The 24687-nt window shown below is 57.5% G+C and overlaps 1 protein-coding gene across 4 annotated transcripts in view; it reads right to left on the reverse strand.

Moving 5' to 3' along the window:
• PLPP1 (phospholipid phosphatase 1) overlaps nt 1-24687 on the reverse strand; it is a 118202-nt gene that overhangs the window by 79132 nt on the left and 14383 nt on the right. For 3 of the 4 annotated variants that reach the window (XM_075589177.1, XM_075589171.1, XM_075589166.1), the window contains exon 1: nt 8862-9307. The exons of the other annotated variant lie outside the window; for it this stretch is intronic. In XM_075589177.1, the coding sequence (XP_075445292.1) occupies nt 8862-8972 (111 nt within the window). In that variant the 5' untranslated portion in view covers nt 8973-9307. Of the gene's footprint in view, nt 1-8861; nt 9308-24687 lie in introns of those variants that run through there. 4 annotated transcript variants of the gene reach the window in all.

A 24687-nucleotide genomic window follows, 5' to 3' on the forward strand; every position in this document is an offset into this window, starting at 1 on the left:
GGTGAAATGCCTATGAAGTATCATGTAGTTCTCTCTATTCTAGAGGGGCTGTATGCAGAAATGGTGACGAAGTAGCACCATGACACTCAGATGAGGTCGGACATGTTGGTTTTGTGCGTTGACAATCCCGCTGAGCACACATGCCGTGGAGTCATGAAACCCACAGGATGGGCCATTTAAAGGAAGTGTAGACAAGAAGCAAAGCCTCTTACCAATTCCCTTTTTATGTCCCTTTCCACTTCACAAGTACTGAGTGTCCCAAGACTTGCCTACAAGTGAGTATTTTTACTGGTACAGTATATACCAGATTTCAACTGCACTAAGTCACAGAAGAATATGCTTTATATATTGACCCCTACAGGGCATATTGCACATATTTCACTAGAATGTGTATGCATTTAGCTATTGTAGCTTACCTTGACAATGGTTAGCAAGATTGTCATGATTTGATCAAAAAATGCAACCAAAAGTCTCCTTTGTCTTAAAGACTTAGGTTTTATATATTTGTCACCAGATATTGTTAGCCCAATGGGAGAAGCGCAGGGATTCACTTTGTTTTTCACATATGTATGGACAATTTATTTGCCAGCTGCAGGCTCCCTACACGGAGAGGCACAGCAAATATACATATTTCTCTTACCAATTAAGTTTAAAGGGGTGCGAGTGGGATTTTAGTGGGGATCCACATTCATTCTACAAATGTAGCCGTCGAGACACCTAATCCATACAAGCCAAATTAGATCAATTATTATTATCTTATCGCTAGAGGAAATAGATGTAGTTTTACATATACTTCATATGAATCTTGTCGTTTGCATACTATATATATATATTTTTTAAGCATCAAGTCATTCGGTATTAACCATGTCACTGAAATTACTTCAAGGTAACCGTTGCATAGCACGGCGCCTGTAACTGGTGGTGAGGTGGTTTCCAGAACAGCACCAACATCAAGGAGGGGCACGAGGCATTAGAGGGGGGCAAGGGGCAAGGAGCTTGATCTGCGCTAACTACATTTGAAGAGCAGTTAATGCAGACTGAATTCCCTTCACATAGAGTTGTGTTTGTGCATGTTGGGAAATATGTTGCTGTGCGTGTCTAGTGCAGGGCCTTGCATGCTCGTGTTCGGAAGGGGCGCTGTGTGGAGTGCTTCTCAATGCTGAAATTCATACCATTCCCTTGCATCAGGAATGCAGAGTTTATTGATCCCAGTATACGGGAAGGTTGGGAAACACAGCTCTTTTGAATACAACGAATGTAATATAACTTTCCCTTAGGGAATTATTCACTAAATTGGATGTGCAATGAGACACTGTTAGCTGAGACAGTTGAAGTGCACTTTTAGTAAATAACAACCTTTGTGATCAGAGGTAGCAACAAACTGATCTAAGGTTCAAAGGAACCTTCTACTCAAAGAACCAAAGACAGTTTTACTATACCAAATACATTTACAGCAGGGTAATAAACGCTTCTCTAATCCTTAGTTTACTTAGTCAAATAGCACAAAGTCCCACATGACAACAGTCACTGTGTTTCACAATACAAATATTCATTAACCAAACTCTGATTAGTCGACATGATGCATGCAGAGGAATGACTATTTACTGGCGTACTGGGGGACTACAGTATAAGCCGACATTTCTATCCCCTTTTTCAGAGAAGAGACATACAATCAATACGAAACAGTCATGAACCACAACTATACCAATTGACATTACAATCCTTCTTTTTTTCCCCCGTTTTTTAAATGCAAGTCAAATCCTTTCACCCCCTGCCCCCCAATTAATAATCTTCTGCAAGATGACTCCAGTCTTGAGAGCCAGAATGTCTATCTATATATATCACAGATTTTCTGAGCTTCGGGACTACAGGTGGCAAGACCATTTCAGGGGGAGGGAGGGGCATTGAAGGGAACACTGACAAGAGGGATATAAACAAAAGAAATAAGGAAAAAAAAAAACCAATAAAACAAGTTAAAATAGAATATTCATTAAGTAAATGGGGGCCCTTGGTCAGGTTGAGAGGTGTAAGCATCGGATTACTTTACTCATAGACATAGTTTCACCACCGGATTTAAAACCAAAAAACAATTATAATTCAGTGATTTACAATCAGAGGTTACTCAAAACCATATGTTTGCCCTTTACCCTTCACCACAAGGGCAATATATCATTTTCTGTTATGGAACCAATAAGAATCTGAGTAGTGATCAATATGTAACATAAGAGAAAGGTCCTGGGCGCTACCTAACTAATAAACGAGTGCTTCACCAGAAAAATGATAATAAAATCCAAGAAGATACTACCTTCTTAGGGGTATGTAGGAATAGAATACCCCTAAAAATTGAGTCTCGTCCTGAGGCTCAACCCCACCAGGATCTATCCAGGATCCTCAACACATGAAAAATAAACAAACAATAGGGGAGCACAATAGTGATCAATATGTGAAATTATACACAACAAAGTCATACTGGCCACTGTCCCACGGAAAGAGGGTGGCTCAAGTTTAAGATATGAGGGAGAGAAGAAGAAAAGACGAACAAAGTCAAAAAATAATTTCCATCCACTAGGAAATTGGGAAGCATTCCCACCCAATATATACTGCCAGGCATACAAGTAAATATATACAAGTAAATATAGGCAGAAGAATGTCTTTACCAAGTTATTTCTATTTTCATGATAATATAAGACAACCAGCACGGCGGTTACATCTATCTAACGTATGTACTTCAACAATAATATCAAACAGTCAGTACAGGCATACCCCGCATTAACGTACGCAATGGGTCCAGAGCATGTATGTAAAGCGAAAATGTACTTAAAGTGAAGCACTACCTTTTTTCCACTTATCAATGCATGTACTGTACTGCAATCTTCATATACGTGCATAACTGATGTAAATAACGCATGTGTAACAGGCTCTATAGTCTCCCCGCTTGCGCACAGCTTCAGTACAGGTAGGGAGCCGGTATTGCTGTTCAGGACGTGCTGACAGGCGCATGCGTGAGCTGACGTTTGCCTATTGGGCGATATTTGCTTGCTCGCGAGTATACTTAAAGTGACTGTCCTTAAACCGAGGTATGCCTGTACTTTTAAATATGGATATCAAAGTGTCCCATACTTATTTGTCTATGCCTAAATCTTTTTCCAAACAGGCTAGCGCTGGACGGTCAGTAAAGAGTCTGAACATGATCCTGGGCAGAGAGTCATTTTTTAGAAGTAAACTTAACGGATGAATTTCGGCTCCAAATAAAAGAATAATGAGAGCATTGAAGCAAGCTGCCAAGTATGAGCTGTCTGTCCTTTCCATGCCATGTTTCTCTGGATGTGGAAAGGTCATTGTTTATTGGCTGTTGTGCACTGTACTCAGTGAATGTCTGCATCACTCAACAATGCCATTTTGCTTGTACACAGCACGTCCTTCTTGCTATGCTCTGTTACCATCCTGTGCTGTCAGAGGGCCCCGCAACATCTCGCTTTGCCACGTGCCAGGCACAGCACACCTGTAAATATTGGATCCGTTTGTCAAGAGGATCGCTGCATTTTAACAATAGCAAGAGAGATTCGCCACACACAGGTGTAAAATGTGAAGAACTCTATGCTCCAATCCAAAATGTCTGCTGCAGATACGAAAGGTGAGAGAGGAAAAACAGGTTGTGTTGGAGTACAGGGAGTTGGAGAATACATTACTCAATAGCCTCTACAAACTGTATATAGTAAATAATATTCCAACCTCTATTCCAGGGGTGAGCAAACTTTTTTGTTTGTGCCCCCCTGCCTGCTCTCCCCCCCCCCCCCCCCCCATGTCACACGCACCCCCACAACCTTCTTACTTTTCCTCCGGCATCATCTGACGTTGTGTTGCCATTTGACCCTGCGTTGTCAAAGCGACGTGCCGCCAGAAGCCGCCGAAGGTCAGGCTGAGCTCAGACAGAAGGCGATGTGAGGTGCGCGCAAGTCCGTCGCAAATTTGGGTTGTGCGGTGGGAGTTTTCAAACTGAAAACTCCACTAGCGGCAAAGTGCAGCATTGTCACTGCAACATTTTGTCAGCACAACCCAAATTGAAATTTGGGGCTACAGTCGCGTGACGCGAACTTGTTCAGCCAATAGAGGCGAAGCAGCTCTGTGACGCGCTCGTTACATGCCCCCGCCACGCCCCCAAACGCTACGATCTGGCTCCTGCTGTTAGAGCACAGATTGCTGTACTGCAGGAGCGAGCGGCGGGGCGTCCTCCCCCCCCCCCCCCATTTGCGCACTCCTGCTCTATTCAATCCCCCTTAAAGAGACCGGCCCATATAGCAGGTAGAAAAAAAAAAGGTAACAAAGCTTACCTTAAATATTTTTGCTTTCTAAAAATACTTATAGCACATCATGTTCCACACTCAGAGATGAGTCAGAGGCGCAAGGACTTGTTGGTGCATATTATTATTTCCAGTTCTATATGATGTACAGGTTCTGTATAAGTCCCCTCATTATTCCGCCCCATATTGTGTGTACCCTATTCTGTGTAAACGAGCAATCCACGCAATATTATATATATATATATATATATATATATATTTTTTTTTAATAATAATAAATAATTTCTGTAGTGTTAGTAGATCATGCTTACTACCCTTTCTTTTGTTGTTTTTTTTAATTATTTTTATTCAACTCTTAATGCCATATTAAGGAGTTTTAATATACTGATCATTCTTTGATTTCTAGCAGGTTTTAGCCCACCTACCAAGCAGTGCAAGATATTTGCAACAATTTCCTGTTTGTGATCATTTGTTACCAATATTCCCAGCAGTTGGAGCTGCAAACTGTAACAATAGATGTTACCTTAGTAATATAAGAATACATTGTAGCTGCTGAGTTAGGTTACGGCCCCAGTGCCTGCGCTGCATGCGCGCCTGGAGGCACGTGCCGCTATGGTCCCCGGTCTGCAGTGAGCTGCAGGGGAAAAGATGGGGGGCGTGACGGGGGCGCTGCCATGACATCACCCGGCAGGTTCGCCCTCATTGGCTGAACCACCAGGGGTGTGGCCTAGCGCTCCGTCACTAGAGCTGATAACAATTTTAATGTCAACCTGAAAAACACGCTGCGCAGCGCCCGCCCCTCGCAGCGGGCCCGGCCCCATAGCGAGCACTGCAGCAGCCAGCGGGGACCTGGCCTTACACTGCTGAAAGTTGATTGAAACTGAAAGGCGACCATTAAGTGAACCCTGGGAAGCAGGATTTTGCTGATCGATCACAGGGGAACTAATCGATCGGCAGCTTAGGTAATCAGTTTTCAATAAAGGTAATCAAAGGCTGCATATAAAAAAACATTTTTTTTAGTACCGCTTGGATTGCCGCTTTAATGTTAACCCTTTCACTGCCAGAGCAAAGCCATGCATTGTTGGCAGGAAACTGTTTTTTCTTCTTCTGGTATAATTTAAAAATGAACTAAAAATAAATACTCCTTAAAATGGTAAAAAGCCGCAGTTGTGGATCAGGGGAGCTTTGAGTGAAGTCATTACCATGGGAAAACAAGCCCACAATACTGTATAATGATACAGAGTACTACCACAGGGACTACCAGGTTAATTGTCTGTGTGTCACTTGCCCTCTGTTGGACTCTCAAACTTCAACATGGCCTCTCTGTTGGGGATTGCAGGGTTTGGAAGTAATTAGGGGAGGTCAGCAGTGGCAATTATTAGCGTGAGCCGAAAATATGTAGTGTGTTGTACAGAAGGCAGATGTTTCAGCTCAGTACTTCATTTGTAGGAGAGGTCGTAATTATAAACTACCTGCTTTAAAGGGACGGTTCCTCCCAGGACTGGCGAACTATATTTAAATGGGTTAAAAGTAGGTCATTGGCACCTTAAGAAATATTTTTTTTTTTTAAATAGACAAGTGTAAAAAGAAAAATGTATGTGGTTTTCATTCTTACCAAATGCATTGGAAGGTTCTCTCATTTATTCCTGGATACAACCCGTTTGAGGACACTTTAAAGTAGGAGGGGGGGGGGGCAACACCAGTCTCCAAGAGCTACCAACACGTCAGGGTTTTAGAATACCCCTGCTTCAGCATAGGTGGCTTTATCAAAGACTGAGCCACCTATGCTGAAGCAGGGATATCCTGAAACCCTGACCTGTTGGTGGCCCTTGAGGACTGGACACTCCTGGCATTGACAAACATCACTGGTAAATACCAGGAAAATGCCAGGGACAACTCTACACATGCAACAAATAATTACGTTTCAATCCATCTTTCAAATGTAGAAACAAAACACTAATGTATTTAGACCATCCTGCTCTTCCTGCCACCACTGATACCCGATGAAAGACCCAGAGAGGTTGCAAAGCTTGTAACATACCAACTACTTGTTGGTCAAATAAAAGGTATCATGCCACCTACTCCCTCTCCCTCCTTTGTTACTACATGGAAGAAAGGACCAGCACGGCTACCCACACTCGCTACTTTGCTTCCAGTCACCCCTGTAATGAAGGGGCAGCCACACCAAGGGACCACAGTCATAAGAACATGTTTAGGTTAACCCCTTTGCTGCCAGAATACGTCGAGTCCCTGGACCTTCTAACAACAAAGCGGATAAACAGGTTAAATGCAAGAGATTTAAGCATTTTTTTTTTGGTGGGGGCAGGGGGGGGGGTATTTTTAACCCCTTAACCGTCAAACACAGTACCATATTACTTACCCCCAAAACTATTTTTTTTAAACTTTTATATGACTACTAAGTCACTTGATGCCCTAAAGCGTACAGCACAAGCGCACAAACCTCTCTTTACAGCACGGTTCTCTCTGTGGGTTTTTGGAGTAAGTCAAAAGTGCAGTAGTGGGAAGGAAGGCTGTATAGGGTCAGCAGATGTCATGTCTGGCAGGAGTTTCAAGTACTACATGTGTCCAATGCTGCTCAACTCAATAGTGTTTTATATTGCAGTACTTCATAATGATATTTACTTTTCTGATACAGCGCTGGCGATGTGCACAGTGCTGTACATGGAACTGTGGGACAGGAACTCCTAGTGTCTGCAAAGAGCCTACAGTCTAGTTTTGGGGAACAGGGATATAATGTGGCTTGCCCGAAGTCACAGCGTGAGCAGACACTGGGATTTGAACCAGGCTCCCCTGCTTCAAGTAACATTACCACTGAGCTACTCCTTATTCATCAATTGAGTAGCCGTGCAGAAGTGTAGCGCCATTGCAGTTGGGATACCATTATATGAATTAATATATTTAATTATAATGTACATAACTTTCAAAACCTCAAGTCGGTACACTTGAGAAATCATTTGATGGTCAAAATCTCTGTGCATTGAAAATTCGTCTATAAAGAAACTCATCTTTGTTTGTTCCTTAATAGATATCGCAGCCTGCAACTACTCTTTATACTGCAGGGTCTTTGATGCCAAGCGATGCACCAAACAAAGAAATATAATTTAAGTATGGAAATGTTTGCTAATGACATTTAAAATATTTCCAGTACAGTATTAACAAACAGTATTATCTATCAGGAAATATTGAAGCACAGAGAGAATGTGAAACAAGATGGATAGATGTAGTGGTAGTGGGTGCGATCAGTGTCTTTATCACACATACTGCAACATCATGGAGGGAGGAGCATCCAGTATTGCTACATGTGCCTATTGCACAACATCAGGGTGTATATTCATCTGCACTATTTAAAGTCATTGCAGTGAACCCAAAAAGCAGGTACCCTGCCCTGTCATTCAATTCAACCTCTACTAGAGTGTCATCCTAGAACTGTAACTGGAACAGGCCAGCATTGTTGTACAAAGCATTAAACCCTGCACCCACTTCCCTGTATGACTACTTTACCCCATCCACACAACACCCTGCCTTCTGGGCATCAAACTGAAGGACCACTTCCCCCAACCCACACAACACCCTGCCTCCTCCTGAAGGACCACTTCCACCCTTCACACAACACTCTGCCTCCTCCTGAGCATCCCCCTGAAGGACCACTTCCACCCTGCCTCCTCCTGAGCATCTCCCTGTAGGAGCACTTCCACCCTTCACACAACACCCTGCCTCCTCCTGAGCATCTCCCTGTAGGAGCACTTCCACCCTTCACACAACACCCTGCCTCCTCCTGAAGGACCACTTCCACCCTTCACACAACATCCTGCCTCCTCCTGAGCATCCCCCTGTAGGCGCACTTCCACCCTTCACACAACACGCTGCTTCCTCCTGAGCATCTCCCTTTAAGACCACTTACAGTAAACCATCCACACAACACCCTGCCTCCTCAAACTCAACAGCAAAGCCCCATACTACTGTAGCAATTCCCCTAGTCACATATCTCTTTTCTCTACAGGAATATACTTATTAATACTAGCTGTCGTTGAACACACATCAGACCGGATTCATATGAACCACAAGTGTGAAGCATGGTTTGATGTCACATGAGGACTCAATTCTACCCCTTTCATCACAGAAAGTAGTTTTGTGGGATTGCCCCTTGGCACCAATGAAAGTATTGTATACAAGCAAAGAAAATTAGATCTTGAAACCTTCAATGTGTCAACAAATCTCTGAATTGTCGGTGTTATGGTTCACTGTGGAGTTGATCAAGGCAGCAGAACAATGTATGAGTCAGGTTATTAACAGACAATTATAATAGGACAATCATCTCCCCACAGTGCAGCAAAGTTGCAAGAGGTTAAACCCAAAGAGATCAGTATTTCAAGCAAGTTCATGCAAAGCAAAAGCTACCTCGTGTTTGTGGAGAAGCCCTGTCCCACGTGTGTTAGGTATGCATCGGTGACAGGGACATGCCTGGGTGCAGGTGTGTGACAAAGCATGGGGGGGGGGGGGGGGTAGGGCTGCATGCTCACAAGACGCAAAACTACATACCCAGCACCAGGCAGACAATATCCAGGAGCACAAAGGGGATTCTGGTCTTGTCAAACATTGCGATCTTCCTGCCAGGTGGGTTTCTTTACACAACGTTTGATGGATGAACATATAAACCTCTTGAGCAAATCGGTTGCAAACACCCACAGATTAAATATTATCAGTTACCAAAAGTGATCACTGCAACAACAAAAATATATAGAATATATCATATCCAGAGTTGGGGGGGATAGCAAAAAATGTGCACGGTTACAATCTGTCCCAATGTGGGTGCGCGTCTTAATAATAACACGGGTGTCAGTAAGCAGCAGCCCCTTGCTGGTCACTGCAGCAGTCAGCAGGCGATCCCGGGTGTGACACTGAGCCTGGGAGCCGGTGTAAGTGCTGTTCAGCTGCTGCTCGCACAGGGAAGTCTGGCGGTGTGTTGTTTGCAGGGCTGGATGCATGGATGACAAGCGGCAAGCTCCGCCTGCAAACAGCACAGGGAGGCTGGGCCAGTCTCACGCCCGGCCCTGTGTGTGAGGGGGCCAGTTCCACGCCCGGCCCTGTGTGTGAGGAGGCCAGTCCCACACCCGGCTCTGTGTGTGTGTGTGTGTGTGTGTCTGTGTGAGGGGGGCCAGTTCCACGCCCGGCCCTGTGTGTGTGAGGGGGCCAGTTCCACGCCCGGCCCTGTGTGTGTGAGGGGGCCAGTTCCACGCCCGGCCCTGTGTGTGTGAGGGGGGCCAGTTCCACGCCCGGCCCTGTGTGTGAGGGGGCCAGTTCCACGCCCGGCCCCGTGTGTGAGGAGGCCAGTCCCACACCCGGCTCTGTGTGTGTGTGTGTCTGTGTGAGGGGGGCCAGTTCCACGCCCGGCCCTGTGTGTGTGAGGGGGCCAGTTCCACGCCCGGCCCTGTGTGTGTGAGGGGGCCAGTTCCACGCCCGGCCCTGTGTGTGTGAGGGGGCCAGTCCCACGCCCGGCCCTGTGTGTGTGAGGGGGCCAGTCCCACGCCCGGCCCTGTGTGTGTGAGGGGGCCAGTCCCACGCCCGGCCCTGTGTGCGTGTGTGTGAGGGGGCCAGTTCCACGCCCGGCCCTGTGTGCGTGTGTGTGAGGGGGCCAGTCCCACACCCGGCCCTGTGTGTGTGTGTGGGCCAGTCCCACACCCGGCCCTGTGTGTGTGTGTATGTGTGAGGGGGGCCAGTTCCACGCCCGGCCCTGTGTGTGAGGGGGCGAGTTCCACGCCCGGCCCTGTATGTGTGTGTGTGTGAGGGGGCCAGTCCCACACCCGGCCCTGTGTGTGTGTGTGTGTGTGTGTGTGTGTGTGTGGGCCAGTCCCACACCCGGCCCTGTGTGTGTGTGTGTGAGGGGGGCCAGTTCCACGCCCGGCCCTGTGTGTGAGGGGGCCAGTTCCACGCCCGGCCCTGTGTGTGTGTGGGCCAGTCCCACACCCGGCCCTGTGTGTGTGTGTGTGAGGGGGCCAGTTCCACGCCCGGCCCTGTGTGTGTGTGGGCCAGTCCCACACCCGGCCCTGTGTGTGTGTGTGAGGGGGCCAGTTCCACGCCCGGCCCTGTGTGTGTGAGGGGGCCAGTTCCACGCCCGGCCCTGTGTGTGTGTGAGGGGGCCAGTCCCACACCCAGCCTTGTGTGTGTGTGTGTGTGTGCCAGTCCCACACCCGGCCCTGTGTGTGTGTGTGTGTGTGTGTGTGTGTGCCAGTCTCACGCCCGGCCCTGTGTGTGAGGGGGCCAGTCTCACGCCTGGCCATGTGTGTGTGTGAGGGGGCCAGTTCCACGCCCGGCCCTGTGTGTGAGGGGGCCAGTTCCACGCCCGGCCCTGTGGGTGTGTTAGGTGGCCAGTTCCATGCCTGGCCCTGTGTGTGAGGGGGCCAGTTCCACGCCCGGCCCTGTATGTGTGTGTGAGGGGGCCAGTCCCACGCCCGGCCGTGTGTGTGAGGGGGCCAGTCCCACGCCCGGCCCTGTGTGTGAGGAGGCCAGTCCCACGCCCGGCCGTGTGTGTGAGGGGGCCAGTCTCACGCCCGGCCCTGTGTGTGTGGGGGCCAGTCTCACGCCCGGCCCTGTGTGTGTGAGGGGGCCAGTTCCACGCCCGGCCCTGTGGGTGTGTTAGGTGGCCAGTTCCACGCCCGGCCCTGTGTGTGAGGGGGCCAGTTCCACGCCCGGCCCTGTATGTTTGTGTGTGAGGGGGCCAGTCCCACGCCCGGCCGTGTGTGTGAGGGGGCCAGTCTCAGGCCCGGCCCTGTGTGTGTTTGTGTGAGGGGGCTAGTCCCACGCCCGGCCCTGTGTGTGTGAGGGGGCCAGTCCCACGCCCGGCCTGGTGTGTGTGAGGGGGCCAGTTCCACGCCCGGCCCTGTGTGTGTGAGGGGGCCAGTCCCACGCCCGGCCATGTGTGAGGGGGCCAGTCCCACGCCCGGCCCTGTGTGTGTGGGGGCCAGTCTCACGCCCGGCCCTGTGTGTGTGGGGGCCAGTCTCACGCCCGGCCCTGTGTGTGTGTGAGGGGGCAAGTTCCACGCCCGGCCTTGTGTGTGTGAGGGGGCCAGTTCCACGCCCGGCCCTGTGTGTGTGTGTGAGGGGGCCAGTTCCACACCCGGCCTTGTGTGTGTGAGGGGGCCAGTCCCACACCCGGCCTTGTGTGTGTGAGGGGGCCAGTTCCACGCCCGGCCCTGTATGTGTGTGTGTGAGGGGGCCAGTCCCACGCCCGGCCGTGTGTGTGAGGGGGCCAGTCTCACGCCCGGCCCTGTGTGTGTGTGAGGGGGCCAGTCCCACGCCCGGCCCTGTGTGTGTGAGGGGGCCAGTCCCACACCCGGCCCGGTGTGTGTGAGGGGGCCAGTTCCACGCCCGGCCCTGTGTGTGTGAGGGGGCCAGTCCCACGCCCGGCCATGTGTGAGGGGGCCAGTCCCACACCCGGCCCTGTGTGTGTGTGCGTGTGTGAGGAGGCCAGTCCCACGCCCGGCCGTGTGTGTGAGGGGGCCAGTCTCACGCCCGGCCCTGTGTGTGTGGGGGCCAGTCTCACGCCCGGCCCTGTGTGTGTGGGGGCCAGTCTCACGCCCGGCCCTGTGTGTGTGTGAGGGGGCAAGTTCCACGCCCGGCCTTGTGTGTGTGAGGGGGCCAGTTCCACGCCCGGCCCTGTGTGTGTGTGTGTGTGAGGAGGCCAGTCCCACGCCCGGCCGTGTGTGTGTGGGGGCCAGTCTCACGCCCGGCCCTGTGTGTGTGGGGGCCAGTCTCACGCCCGGCCCTGTGTGTGTGTGAGGGGGCAAGTTCCACGCCCGGCCTTGTGTGTGTGAGGGGGCCAGTTCCACGCCCGGCCCTGTGTGTGTGTGTGAGGGGGCCAGTTCCACACCCGGCCTTGTGTGTGTGAGGGGGCCAGTCCCACACCCGGCCTTGTGTGTGTGAGGGGGCCAGTTCCACGCCCGGCCCTGTATGTGTGTGTGTGAGGGGGCCAGTCCCACGCCCGGCCGTGTGTGTGAGGGGGCCAGTCTCACGCCCGGCCCTGTGTGTGTGTGAGGGGGCCAGTCCCACGCCCGGCCCTGTGTGTGTGAGGGGGCCAGTCCCACGCCCGGCCCGGTGTGTGTGAGGGGGCCAGTTCCACGCCCGGCCCTGTGTGTGTGAGGGGGCCAGTCCCACGCCCGGCCATGTGTGAGGGGGCCAGTCCCACACCCGGCCCTGTGTGTGTGTGCGTGTGTGAGGAGGCCAGTCCCACGCCCGGCCGTGTGTGTGAGGGGGCCAGTCTCACGCCCGGCCCTGTGTGTGTGGGGGCCAGTCTCACGCCCGGCCCTGTGTGTGAGGGGGCCAGTTCCACGCCTGGCCCTGTGTGTGTGTGAGGGGGCCAGTTCCACGCCCGGCCCTGTGTGTGTGAGGGGGCCAGTTCCACGCCCGGCCCTGTGGGTGTGTGAGGGGGCCAGTCCCACACCCGGCCCTGTGTGTGTGTGTGTGTGTGTGTGTGTGTGGGCCAGTCCCACACCCGGCCCTGTGTGTGTGTGTGTGTGTGTGAGGGTGGGCAGTTCCACGCCCGGCCCTGTGTGTGAGGGGGCCAGTTCCACGCCCGGCCCTGTGTGTGTGTGAGGGGGCCAGTTCCACGCCCGGCCCTGTGTGTGTGTGTGTGAGGGGGGGCAGTTCCACGCCCGGCCCTGTGTGTGAGGGGGCCAGTTCCACGCCTGGCCCTGTGTGTGTGTGAGGGGGCAAGTTCCACGCCCGGCCTTGTGTGTGTGAGGGGGCCAGTTCCACGCCCGGCCCTGTGTGTGTGTGTGTGTGAGGAGGCCAGTCCCACGCCCGGCCGTGTGTGTGTGGGGGCCAGTCTCACGCCCGGCCCTGTGTGTGTGGGGGCCAGTCTCACGCCCGGCCCTGTGTGTGTGTGAGGGGGCAAGTTCCACGCCCGGCCTTGTGTGTGTGAGGGGGCCAGTTCCACGCCCGGCCCTGTGTGTGTGTGTGTGTGAGGAGGCCAGTCCCACGCCCGGCCGTGTGTGTGTGGGGGCCAGTCTCACGCCCGGCCCTGTGTGTGTGGGGGCCAGTCTCACGCCCGGCCCTGTGTGTGTGTGAGGGGGCAAGTTCCACGCCCGGCCTTGTGTGTGTGAGGGGGCCAGTTCCACGCCCGGCCCTGTGTGTGTGTGTGAGGGGGCCAGTTCCACACCCGGCCTTGTGTGTATGAGGGGGCCAGTCCCACACCCGGCCTTGTGTGTGTGAGGGGGCCAGTTCCACGCCCGGCCCTGTATGTGTGTGTGTGAGGGGGCCAGTCCCACGCCCGGCCGTGTGTGTGAGGGGGCCAGTCTCACGCCCGGCCCTGTGTGTGTGTGAGGGGGCCAGTCCCACGCCCGGCCCTGTGTGTGTGAGGGGGCCAGTCCCACGCCCGGCCCGGTGTGTGTGAGGGGGCCAGTTCCACGCCCGGCCCTGTGTGTGTGAGGGGGCCAGTCCCACGCCCGGCCATGTGTGAGGGGGCCAGTCCCACACCCGGCCCTGTGTGTGTGTGCGTGTGTGAGGAGGCCAGTCCCACGCCCGGCCGTGTGTGTGAGGGGGCCAGTCTCACGCCCGGCCCTGTGTGTGTGGGGGCCAGTCTCACGCCCGGCCCTGTGTGTGTGGGGGCCAGTCTCACGCCCGGCCCTGTGTGTGAGGGGGCCAGTTCCACGCCTGGCCCTGTGTGTGTGTGAGGGGGCCAGTTCCACGCCCGGCCCTGTGTGTGTGAGGGGGCCAGTTCCACGCCCGGCCCTGTGGGTGTGTGAGGGGGCCAGTCCCACACCCGGCCCTGTGTGTGTGTGTGTGTGTGTGTGGGCCAGTCCCACACCCGGCCCTGTGTGTGTGTGTGTGTGTGAGGGTGGGCAGTTCCACGCCCGGCCCTGTGTGTGAGGGGGCCAGTTCCACGCCCGGCCCTGTGTGTGTGTGAGGGGGCCAGTTCCACGCCCGGCCCTGTGTGTGTGTGTGTGAGGGGGGGCAGTTCCACGCCCGGCCCTGTGTGTGAGGGGGCCAGTTCCACGCCTGGCCCTGTGTGTGTGTGTGAGGGGGCCAGTTCCACGCCCGGCCCTGTGTGTGTGTGTGAGGGGGCCAGTCCCACACCCGGCCCTGTGTGTGTGTGTGTGTCTGTGTGAGGGGGGCCAGTTCCACGCCCGGCCCTATGTGTGTGAGGGGGCCAGTTCCACGCCCAGCCCTGTGTGTGTGAGGGGGCCAGTTCCACGCCCGGCCATGTGTGAGGGGGCTAGTCCCACACCCAGCCCTGTGTGTGTGTGTGTGTGTGTGTGTGTGTGTGTGAGGGGGCCAGTCCCACACCCGGCGCTGTGTGTGTGTGTCTGTGTGAGGGGGGCCAGTTCCACGCCCAGCCCTGTGTGTGAGGAGGCCAGTTCCACGCCCGGCCCTGTGTGTGTGAGGGGGCCAGTCCCACGACCGGCCCTGTGTGTGTGAGGGGGCCAGTTCCACGCCCGGCCCTGTGTGTGTGAGGGGGCCAGTCCCACGCCCGGCCCTGTGTGTGTGAGGGGGCCAGTTCCACGCCCGGCCCTGTGGGTGTGTTAGGTGGCCAGTTCCATGCCTGGCCCTGTGTGTGAGGGGGCCAGTTCCACGCCTGGCCCTGTATGTGTGTGTGTGAGGGGGCCAGTCCCACGCCCGGCCCTGTATGTGCGTGTGTGAGGGGGCCAGTCCCACGCCCGGCCGTGTGTGTGTGTGTGTGTGGGCCAGTCCCACACCCGGCCCTGTGTGTGTGTGTGTGTGTGGGCCAGTCCCACACCCGGCCCTGTGTGTGTGTGTGTGAGGGGGGCCAGTTCCACGCCCGGCCCTGTGTGTGAGGGGGCCAGTTCCACGCCCGGCCCTGTGTGTGTGTGTGTGAGGGGGCCAGTTCCACGCCCGGCCCTGTGTGTGTGTGTGTGTGTGTGTGTGTGTGGGCCAGTTCCACGCCCGGCCCTGTATGTGTGTGTGTGAGGGGACCAGTTCCACGCCCGGCCCTGTGTGTGTGTGTGTGTGTGAGGGGGCCAGTTCCACGCCCAGCCCTGTGTGTGAGGAGGCCAGTTCCACGCCCGGCCCTGTGTGTGTGAGGGGGCCAGTCCCACGACCGGCCCTGTGTGTGTGAGGGGGCCAGTTCCACGCCCGGCCCTGTGTGTGTGAGGGGGCCAGTCCCACGCCCGGCCCTGTGTGTGTGAGGGGGCCAGTTCCACGCCCGGCCCTGTGGGTGTGTTAGGTGGCCAGTTCCATGCCTGGCCCTGTGTGTGAGGGGGCCAGTTCCACGCCTGGCCCTGTATGTGTGTGTGTGAGGGGGCCAGTCCCACGCCCGGCCCTGTATGTGCGTGTGTGAGGGGGCCAGTCCCACGCCCGGCCGTGTGTGTGGGCCAGTCCCACACCCGGCCCTGTGTGTGTGTGTGTGTGTGTGTGGGCCAGTCCCACACCCGGCCCTGTGTGTGTGTGTGTGAGGGGGGCCAGTTCCACGCCCGGCCCTGTGTGTGAGGGGGCCAGTTCCACGCCCGGCCCTGTGTGTGTGAGGGGGCCAGTTCCACGCCCGGCCCTGTGTGTGTGTGTGTGTGTGTGTGTGTGTGGGCCAGTTCCACGCCCGGCCCTGTATGTGTGTGTGTGTGAGGGGACCAGTTCCACGCCCGGCCCTGTGTGTGTGTGTGTGTGTGTGAGGGGGCCAGTTCCACGCCCGGCCCTGTGTGTGTGTGAGGGGGCAAGTTCCACGCCCGGCCTTGTGTGTGTGAGGGGGCCAGTTCCACGCCCGGCCCTGTGTGTGTGTGTGTGTGAGGAGGCCAGTCCCACGCCCGGCCGTGTGTGTGAGGGGGCCAGTCTCACGCCCGGCCCTGTGTGTGTGGGGGCCAGTCTCACGCCCGGCCCTGTGTGTGTGGGGGCCAGTCTCACGCCCGGCCCTGTGTGTGTGTGAGGGGGCAAGTTCCACGCCCGGCCTTGTGTGTGTGAGGGGGCCAGTTCCACGCCCGGCCCTGTGTGTGTGTGTGAGGGGGCCAGTTCCACACCCGGCCTTGTGTGTGTGAGGGGGCCAGTCCCACACCCGGCCTTGTGTGTGTGAGGGGGCCAGTCTCACGCCCGGCCCTGTGTGTGTGGGGGCCAGTCTCACGCCCGGCCCTGTGTGTGTGTGAGGGGGCAAGTTCCACGCCCGGCCTTGTGTGTGTGAGGGGGCCAGTTCCACGCCCGGCCCTGTGTGTGTGTGTGTGTGAGGAGGCCAGTCCCACGCCCGGCCGTGTGTGTGAGGGGGCCAGTCTCACGCCCGGCCCTGTGTGTGTGGGGGCCAGTCTCACGCCCGGCCCTGTGTGTGTGGGGGCCAGTCTCACGCCCGGCCCTGTGTGTGTGTGAGGGGGCAAGTTCCACGCCCGGCCTTGTGTGTGTGAGGGGGCCAGTTCCACGCCCGGCCCTGTGTGTGTGTGTGAGGGGGCCAGTTCCACACCCGGCCTTGTGTGTGTGAGGGGGCCAGTCCCACACCCGGCCTTGTGTGTGTGAGGGGGCCAGTTCCACGCCCGGCCCTGTATGTGTGTGTGTGAGGGGGCCAGTCCCACGCCCGGCCGTGTGTGTGAGGGGGCCAGTCTCACGCCCGGCCCTGTGTGTGTGTGAGGGGGCCAGTCCCACGCCCGGCCCTGTGTGTGTGAGGGGGCCAGTCCCACGCCCGGCCCGGTGTGTGTGAGGGGGCCAGTTCCACGCCCGGCCCTGTGTGTGTGAGGGGGCCAGTCCCACGCCCGGCCATGTGTGAGGGGGCCAGTCCCACACCCGGCCCTGTGTGTGTGTGCGTGTGTGAGGAGGCCAGTCCCACGCCCGGCCGTGTGTGTGAGGGGGCCAGTCTCACGCCCGGCCCTGTGTGTGTGGGGGCCAGTCTCACGCCCGGCCCTGTGTGTGAGGGGGCCAGTTCCACGCCTGGCCCTGTGTGTGTGTGAAGGGGCCAGTTCCACGCCCGGCCCTGTGTGTGTGAGGGGGCCAGTTCCACGCCCGGCCCTGTGGGTGTGTGAGGGGGCCAGTCCCACACCCGGCCCTGTGTGTGTGTGTGTGTGTGTGTGTGTGTGTGTGGGCCAGTCCCACACCCGGCCCTGTGTGTGTGTGTGTGTGTGAGGGTGGGCAGTTCCACGCCCGGCCCTGTGTGTGAGGGGGCCAGTTCCACGCCCGGCCCTGTGTGTGTGTGAGGGGGCCAGTTCCACGCCCGGCCCTGTGTGTGTGTGTGTGAGGGGGGGCAGTTCCACGCCCGGCCCTGTGTGTGAGGGGGCCAGTTCCACGCCTGGCCCTGTGTGTGTGTGTGTGAGGGGGCCAGTTCCACGCCCGGCCCTGTGTGTGTGTGTGAGGGGGCCAGTCCCACACCCGGCCCTGTGTGTGTGTGTGTGTCTGTGTGAGGGGGGCCAGTTCCACGCCCGGCCCTATGTGTGTGAGGGGGCCAGTTCCACGCCCAGCCCTGTGTGTGTGAGGGGGCCAGTTCCACGCCCGGCCATGTGTGAGGGGGCTAGTCCCACACCCAGCCCTGTGTGTGTGTGTGTGTGTGTGTGAGGGGGCCAGTCCCACACCCGGCGCTGTGTGTGTGTGTCTGTGTGAGGGGGGCCAGTTCCACGCCCAGCCCTGTGTGTGAGGAGGCCAGTTCCACGCCCGGCCCTGTGTGTGTGAGGGGGCCAGTCCCACGACCGGCCCTGTGTGTGTGAGGGGGCCAGTTCCACGCCCGGCCCTGTGTGTGTGAGGGGGCCAGTCCCACGCCCGGCCCTGTGTGTGTGAGGGGGCCAGTTCCACGCCCGGCCCTGTGGGTGTGTTAGGTGGCCAGTTCCATGCCTGGCCCTGTGTGTGAGGGGGCCAGTTCCACGCCTGGCCCTGTATGTGTGTGTGTGAGGGGGCCAGTCCCACGCCCGGCCCTGTATGTGCGTGTGTGAGGGGGCCAGTCCCACGCCCGGCCGTGTGTGTGTGTGTGTGTGGGCCAGTCCCACACCCGGCCCTGTGTGTGTGTGTGTGTGTGTGGGCCAGTCCCACACCCGGCCCTGTGTGTGTGTGTGTGAGGGGGGCCAGTTCCACGCCCGGCCCTGTGTGTGAGGGGGCCAGTTCCACGCCCGGCCCTGTGTGTGTGTGTGTGAGGGGGCCAGTTCCACGCCCGGCCCTGTGTGTGTGTGTGTGTGTGTGTGTGGGCCAGTTCCACGCCCGGCCCTGTATGTGTGTGTGTGAGGGGACCAGTTCCACGCCCGGCCCTGTGTGTGTGTGTGTGTGTGAGGGGGCCAGTTCCACGCCCAGCCCTGTGTGTGAGGAGGCCAGTTCCACGCCCGGCCCTGTGTGTGTGAGGGGGCCAGTCCCACGACCGGCCCTGTGTGTGTGAGGGGGCCAGTTCCACGCCCGGCCCTGTGTGTGTGAGGGGGCCAGTCCCACGCCCGGCCCTGTGTGTGTGAGGGGGCCAGTTCCACGCCCGGCCCTGTGGGTGTGTTAGGTGGCCAGTTCCATGCCTGGCCCTGTGTGTGAGGGGGCCAGTTCCACGCCCAGCCCTGTGTGTGAGGAGGCCAGTTCCACGCCCGGCCCTGTGTGTGTGAGGGGGCCAGTCCCACGACCGGCCCTGTGTGTGTGAGGGGGCCAGTTCCACGCCCGGCCCTGTGTGTGTGAGGGGGCCAGTCCCACGCCCGGCCCTGTGTGTGTGAGGGGGCCAGTTCCACGCCCGGCCCTGTGGGTGTGTTAGGTGGCCAGTTCCATGCCTGGCCCTGTGTGTGAGGGGGCCAGTTCCACGCCTGGCCCTGTATGTGTGTGTGTGAGGGGGCCAGTCCCACGCCCGGCCCTGTATGTGCGTGTGTGAGGGGGCCAGTCCCACGCCCGGCCGTGTGTGTGGGCCAGTCCCACACCCGGCCCTGTGTGTGTGTGTGTGTGTGTGTGGGCCAGTCCCACACCCGGCCCTGTGTGTGTGTGTGTGAGGGGGGCCAGTTCCACGCCCGGCCCTGTGTGTGTGAGGGGGCCAGTTCCACGCCCGGCCCTGTGTGTGTGTGTGTGTGTGTGTGTGTGTGTGTGGGCCAGTTCCACGCCCGGCCCTGTATGTGTGTGTGTGTGAGGGGACCAGTTCCACGCCCGGCCCTGTGTGTGTGTGTGTGTGTGTGAGGGGGCCAGTTCCACGCCCGGCCCTGTGTGTGTGTGAGGGGGCAAGTTCCACGCCCGGCCTTGTGTGTGTGAGGGGGCCAGTTCCACGCCCGGCCCTGTGTGTGTGTGTGAGGGGGCCAGTTCCACACCCGGCCTTGTGTGTGTGAGGGGGCCAGTCCCACACCCGGCCTTGTGTGTGTGAAGGGGCCAGTTCCACGCCCGGCCCTGTGTGTGAGGGGGCCAGTCCCACGCCCGGCCCTGTGTGTGTGAGGGGGCCAGTTCCACGCCCGGCCCTGTGGGTGTGTTAGGTGGCCAGTTCCATGCCTGGCCCTGTGTGTGAGGGGGCCAGTTCCACGCCTGGCCCTGTATGTGTGTGTGTGAGGGGGCCAGTCCCACGCCCGGCCCTGTATGTGCGTGTGTGAGGGGGCCAGTCCCACGCCCGGCCGTGTGTGTGTGTGTGTGTGGGCCAGTCCCACACCCGGCCCTGTGTGTGTGTGTGTGTGTGGGCCAGTCCCACACCCGGCCCTGTGTGTGTGTGTGTGAGGGGGGCCAGTTCCACGCCCGGCCCTGTGTGTGAGGGGGCCAGTTCCACGCCCGGCCCTGTGTGTGTGTGTGTGTGTGTGTGTGGGCCAGTTCCACGCCCGGCCCTGTATGTGTGTGTGTGAGGGGACCAGTTCCACGCCCGGCCCTGTGTGTGTGTGTGTGTGTGTGTGAGGGGGCCAGTTCCACGCCCAGCCCTGTGTGTGAGGAGGCCAGTTCCACGCCCGGCCCTGTGTGTGTGAGGGGGCCAGTCCCACGACCGGCCCTGTGTGTGTGAGGGGGCCAGTTCCACGCCCGGCCCTGTGTGTGTGAGGGGGCCAGTCCCACGCCCGGCCCTGTGTGTGTGAGGGGGCCAGTTCCACGCCCGGCCCTGTGGGTGTGTTAGGTGGCCAGTTCCATGCCTGGCCCTGTGTGTGAGGGGGCCAGTTCCACGCCTGGCCCTGTATGTGTGTGTGTGAGGGGGCCAGTCCCACGCCCGGCCCTGTGTGTGCGTGGGCCAGTCCCACGCCCGGCCGTGTGTGTGGGCCAGTCCCACACCCGGCCCTGTGTGTGTGTGTGTGTGTGGGCCAGTCCCACACCCGGCCCTGTGTGTGTGTGTGTGAGGGGGGCCAGTTCCACGCCCGGCCCTGTGTGTGAGGGGGCCAGTTCCACGCCCGGCCCTGTGTGTGTGTGTGTGAGGGGGCCAGTCCCACGCCCGGCCCTGTGTGTGTGTGTGTGTGTGTGTGTGTGTGTGTGTGTGTGTGTGGGCCAGTTCCACGCCCGGCCCTGTATGTGTGTGTGTGTGAGGGGACCAGTTCCACGCCCGGCCCTGTGTGTGTGTGTGTGTGTGAGGGGGCCAGTTCCACGCCCGGCCCTGTGTGTGTGTGAGGGGGCCAGTTCCACGCCCGGCCCTGTGTGTGTGTGTGAGGGGGCCAGTTCCACACCCGGCCTTGTGTGTGTGTGAGGGGGCCAGTCCCACACCCGGCCTTGTGTGTGTGAGGGGGCCAGTTCCACGCCCGGCCCTGTGTGTGTGTGTGAGGGGGCCAGTCCCACGCCCGGCCTTGTGTGTGTGAGGGGGCCAGTTCCACGCCCGGCCCTGTGTATGTGTGTGAAGGGGCCAGTTCCACGCCCGGCCCTGTGTGTGTGTGAGGGGGCCAGTTCCACGCCCGGCCCTGTGTGTGTGAGGGGGCAAGTTCCATGCCCGGCCCTGTGTGTGTGAGGAGGCCAGTCCCACACCCGGCCTTGTGTGTGTGAGGAGGCCAGTCCCATACCCGGCCTTGTGTGTGTGAGGGGGCCAGTCCCACGCCCGGCCCTGTGTGTGTGAGGCCAGTTCCACGCCCAGCCCTGTGTGTGTGAGGAGGCCAGTTCCACGCCCAGCCCTGTGTGTGTGAGGAGGCCAGTTCCACGCCCAGCCATGTGTGTGTGAGGAGGCCAGTTCCACACCCGGCCTTGTGTGTGTGAGGGGGCCAGTCCCACGCCCGGCCCTGTGTGTGTGAGGCCAGTTTCACGCCCAGCCCTGTGTGTGTGAGGAGGCCAGTCCCACGTCCGGCCCTGTGTGTGAGGGGGCCAGTCCCACGTCCGGCCCTGTGTGTGAGGGGGCCAGTCCCACGTCCGGCCCTGTGTGTGAGGGGGCCAGTCCCACGTCCGGCCCTGTGTGTGTGAGGAGGCCAGTCCCACACCCGGCCCTGTGTGTGAGGGGGCGGCCCGTCTGGAGAGAAGGTGCAGTCACGTGCTGTGCGCAGAGCCGCATTGTGACTTAACATGCTGCTTGTGCAATCACCTGGCTGCAAGAAGGGATATGTGCAATAATCCCACACAATTCAAAAGGGTACTCATTGATAGCAGCAAAGAATGAGAAATGAATCTCTAAATGGTGCTTCCAACATCCAAGTATAAGTAGTAGCAATATAGCTAAGGAGTCCAGGGCACTGTAAATGAGCAGTATGGAACTAGTGACAGGGTATATAGCTCACAATAAAAGCCTAAAAAGGACAAGTATATAAGAGACAGCCCTCAAAATGAATGCAGGGGGAAGCCCATAAATAAAAGAACTCCCAGTGCAAACACCATAAAGAGGGGTAGTCTACTCACCCAACGGATGGAGCCCTGCAGATACCCATATGATCACAATGACATAAATGTCCAATCCTAGGAAATAATCATGATGAAACTCACAGTGATGTGTCCCTGCTGCTCCTGAAGATCGCATGCATCCGTCCAGTGAATAGAAAGTAGGATGAAGAAAAATGGTGGTGCACTGCTGTAAAGATAGGGCTGGAGGCTGATTACAAAAATAAAAATGCTTTATTGAAAGTGCATAGTAGCAGATGCTACAAAGGAGGTCCTCTAACGCGTTTCACGCCGAAATGATAAAGTGCCATCGTACTCATTGATAGGGTGACCATTCGTCCCGTTTTTGCCGGGACAGTCCCGTTTTTGCTGGGCTGTCCCGGTTGCCCGTCCGTCCCGGGAATGTCCCGGTTTTTCTCCTTGGTGCGCGGGGGAGTTGGTGCCGGTGCGCGGGGGGATCGAGCAGCGGTGCCGAGGAGGAGGATGCGGCAGCCGGGTAGTATTTTTTCATGTTAGAATGCCGGGGGGTGGGGGCTAGGCTTAGAGAGTAGAAGCAGGGTATTGGTTGGAGGTCAGAGGATCTCGGGGGCTGGGCTTAGTACCGGGCCGGATGGAGTGAGCTGCTTCTCAGTGAGAGAGGTAGAGTGTGTGTGCGCGCGCGTGTGCTGTGTGTGCGCGTGCTGTCTGTGTGTGTGTGTCTCCTGTCTGTGTGTGTCTCCTGTCTGTCTGTGTGTGTCATAGGAGGAGCTGAGGGGAAGGTATGAGGGGGAGATATGAGGAGCTGAGGGGAAGGTATGAGGAGGGGGGAGATATGAGGAGCTGGGGGAAGGTATGAGAAGGGGGAGATATGAGGAGCTGAGGGGAAGGTATGAGGAGGGGAAAGGTATGAGGAGGGGGAGATATGAGGAGCTGGGGGGAAGGTATGAGGGAGATATGAAGAGCTGGGGGGAAGATATGAGGACCTGTGGGGAAGGTAGGAGGGGGAGATATGAGGAGCTGGGGGGAAGGTATGAGGAGCTGAGGGGAAGGTATGGGGGGGAGATATGAGGAGCTGAGGGAAAGGTATGAGGGGGAGATATGAGGAGCTGAGGGGAAGGTATGAGGACGGGGAGATATGAGGAGCTGTAGGGGAGATATGAGGAGCTGAGGGGAAGGTATGAGGAGGGGGAGATATGAGGAGCTGAGGGGAAGGTATGAGGAGGGGGAGATATGAGGAGCTGAGGGGAAGGTATGAGGAGGGGGAGATATGAGGAGCTGACGGGAAGGTATGAGGAGGGGGAGATATGAGGAGGTGGGGGGAAGGTATGAGGAGCTGAGGGGAAGGTATGAGGGGGGGAGATATGAGAAGCTGAGGGAAAGGTATGAGGGGGAGATATGAGGAGCTGAGGGGAAGGTATGAGGACGGGGAGATATGAGGAGCTGTGGGGGAGATATGAGGAGCTGAGGGGAAGGTATGAGGAGCTGAGGGGAAGGTATGAGGAGCTGAGGGGAAGGTATGAGGAGGGGGAGATATGAGGAGCTGAGGGGAAGGTATGAGGAGGGGGAGATATGAGGAGCTGAGGGAAAGGTATGAGGAGGTGGAGATATGAGGAGCTGAGGGAAAGGTAGGAGGGGGAGATATGAGGAGCTGAGGGGAAGGTATGAGGAGGGGGAGATATGAGGAGCTGAGGGGAAGGTATTAGGAGGGGGAGATATGAGGAACTGAGGGGAAGGTATGAGGAGGGGGAGATATGAGTAGCTGAGGGGAAGGTATGAGGAGGGGGAGATATGAGGAGCTGAAGGGAAGGTATGAGGAGGGGGAGATATGAGGAGCTGAGGGGAAGGTATGAGGAGGGGGAGATATGAGGAGCTAAGGGAAAGGTATGAGGACGGGGAGATATGAGTAGCTGAGGGGAAGGTATGAGGAGGGGGAAATATGAGGAGCTGAGGGAAAGGTATGAGGAGGGGGAGATATGAGGAGCTGAGGGGAAGGTATGAGGAGGGGGAGATATGAGGAGCTGAGGGGAAGGTATGAGGAGGGGGAGATATGAGGAGCTGAGGGGAAGGTATGAGGAGGGGAGTGGGAGGGATGGGGAAGGTATGAGGAGGGATGGGGACGGTATGAGGAGGGGGAGATATGAGGAGCTGAGGGGAAGGTATGGGCAGGGGGAGATATGAGGAGCTGAGGGGAAGGTATGAGGAGGGGGAGATATGAGGAGCTGAGGGAAAGGTATGAGGAGGGGGAGATATGAGGAGCTGAGGGAAAGGTATGAGGGGGAGATATGAGGAGCTGCGGGAAAGGTATGAGGAGGGGAAGGTATGAGGAGGGGGAGATATGAGTAGCTGAGGGAAAGGTATGAGGAGGGGGAGATATGAGGAGCTGAGGGGAAGGTATGAGGAGGGGGAGATATGAGGAGCTGAGGGAAAGGTATGAGGAGGGGGAGATATGAGGAGCTGAGGGGAAGGTATGAGGAGGGGGAGATACGAGGAGCTGAGGGAAAGGTATGAGGAGGGGAAGGTATGAGGAGGGGGAGATATGAGTAGCTGAGGGAAAGGTATGAGGAGGGGGAGATATGAGGAGCTGAGGGGAAGGTATGAGGAGGGGAAGGTATGAGGAGGGGGAGATATGAGGAGCTGAGGGAAAGGTATGAGGAGGGGGAGATATGAGGAGCTGAGGGGAAGGTATGAGGAGGGGGAGATATGAGGAGCTGAGGGAAAGGTATGAGGAGGGGGAGATATGAGGAGCTGAGGGAAAGGTATGAGGGGGAGATATGAGGAGCTGAGG

Source organism: Ascaphus truei, chromosome 1 (genome assembly GCF_040206685.1).
Source record: "Ascaphus truei isolate aAscTru1 chromosome 1, aAscTru1.hap1, whole genome shotgun sequence".
NCBI lineage: Eukaryota > Metazoa > Chordata > Amphibia > Anura > Ascaphidae > Ascaphus > Ascaphus truei.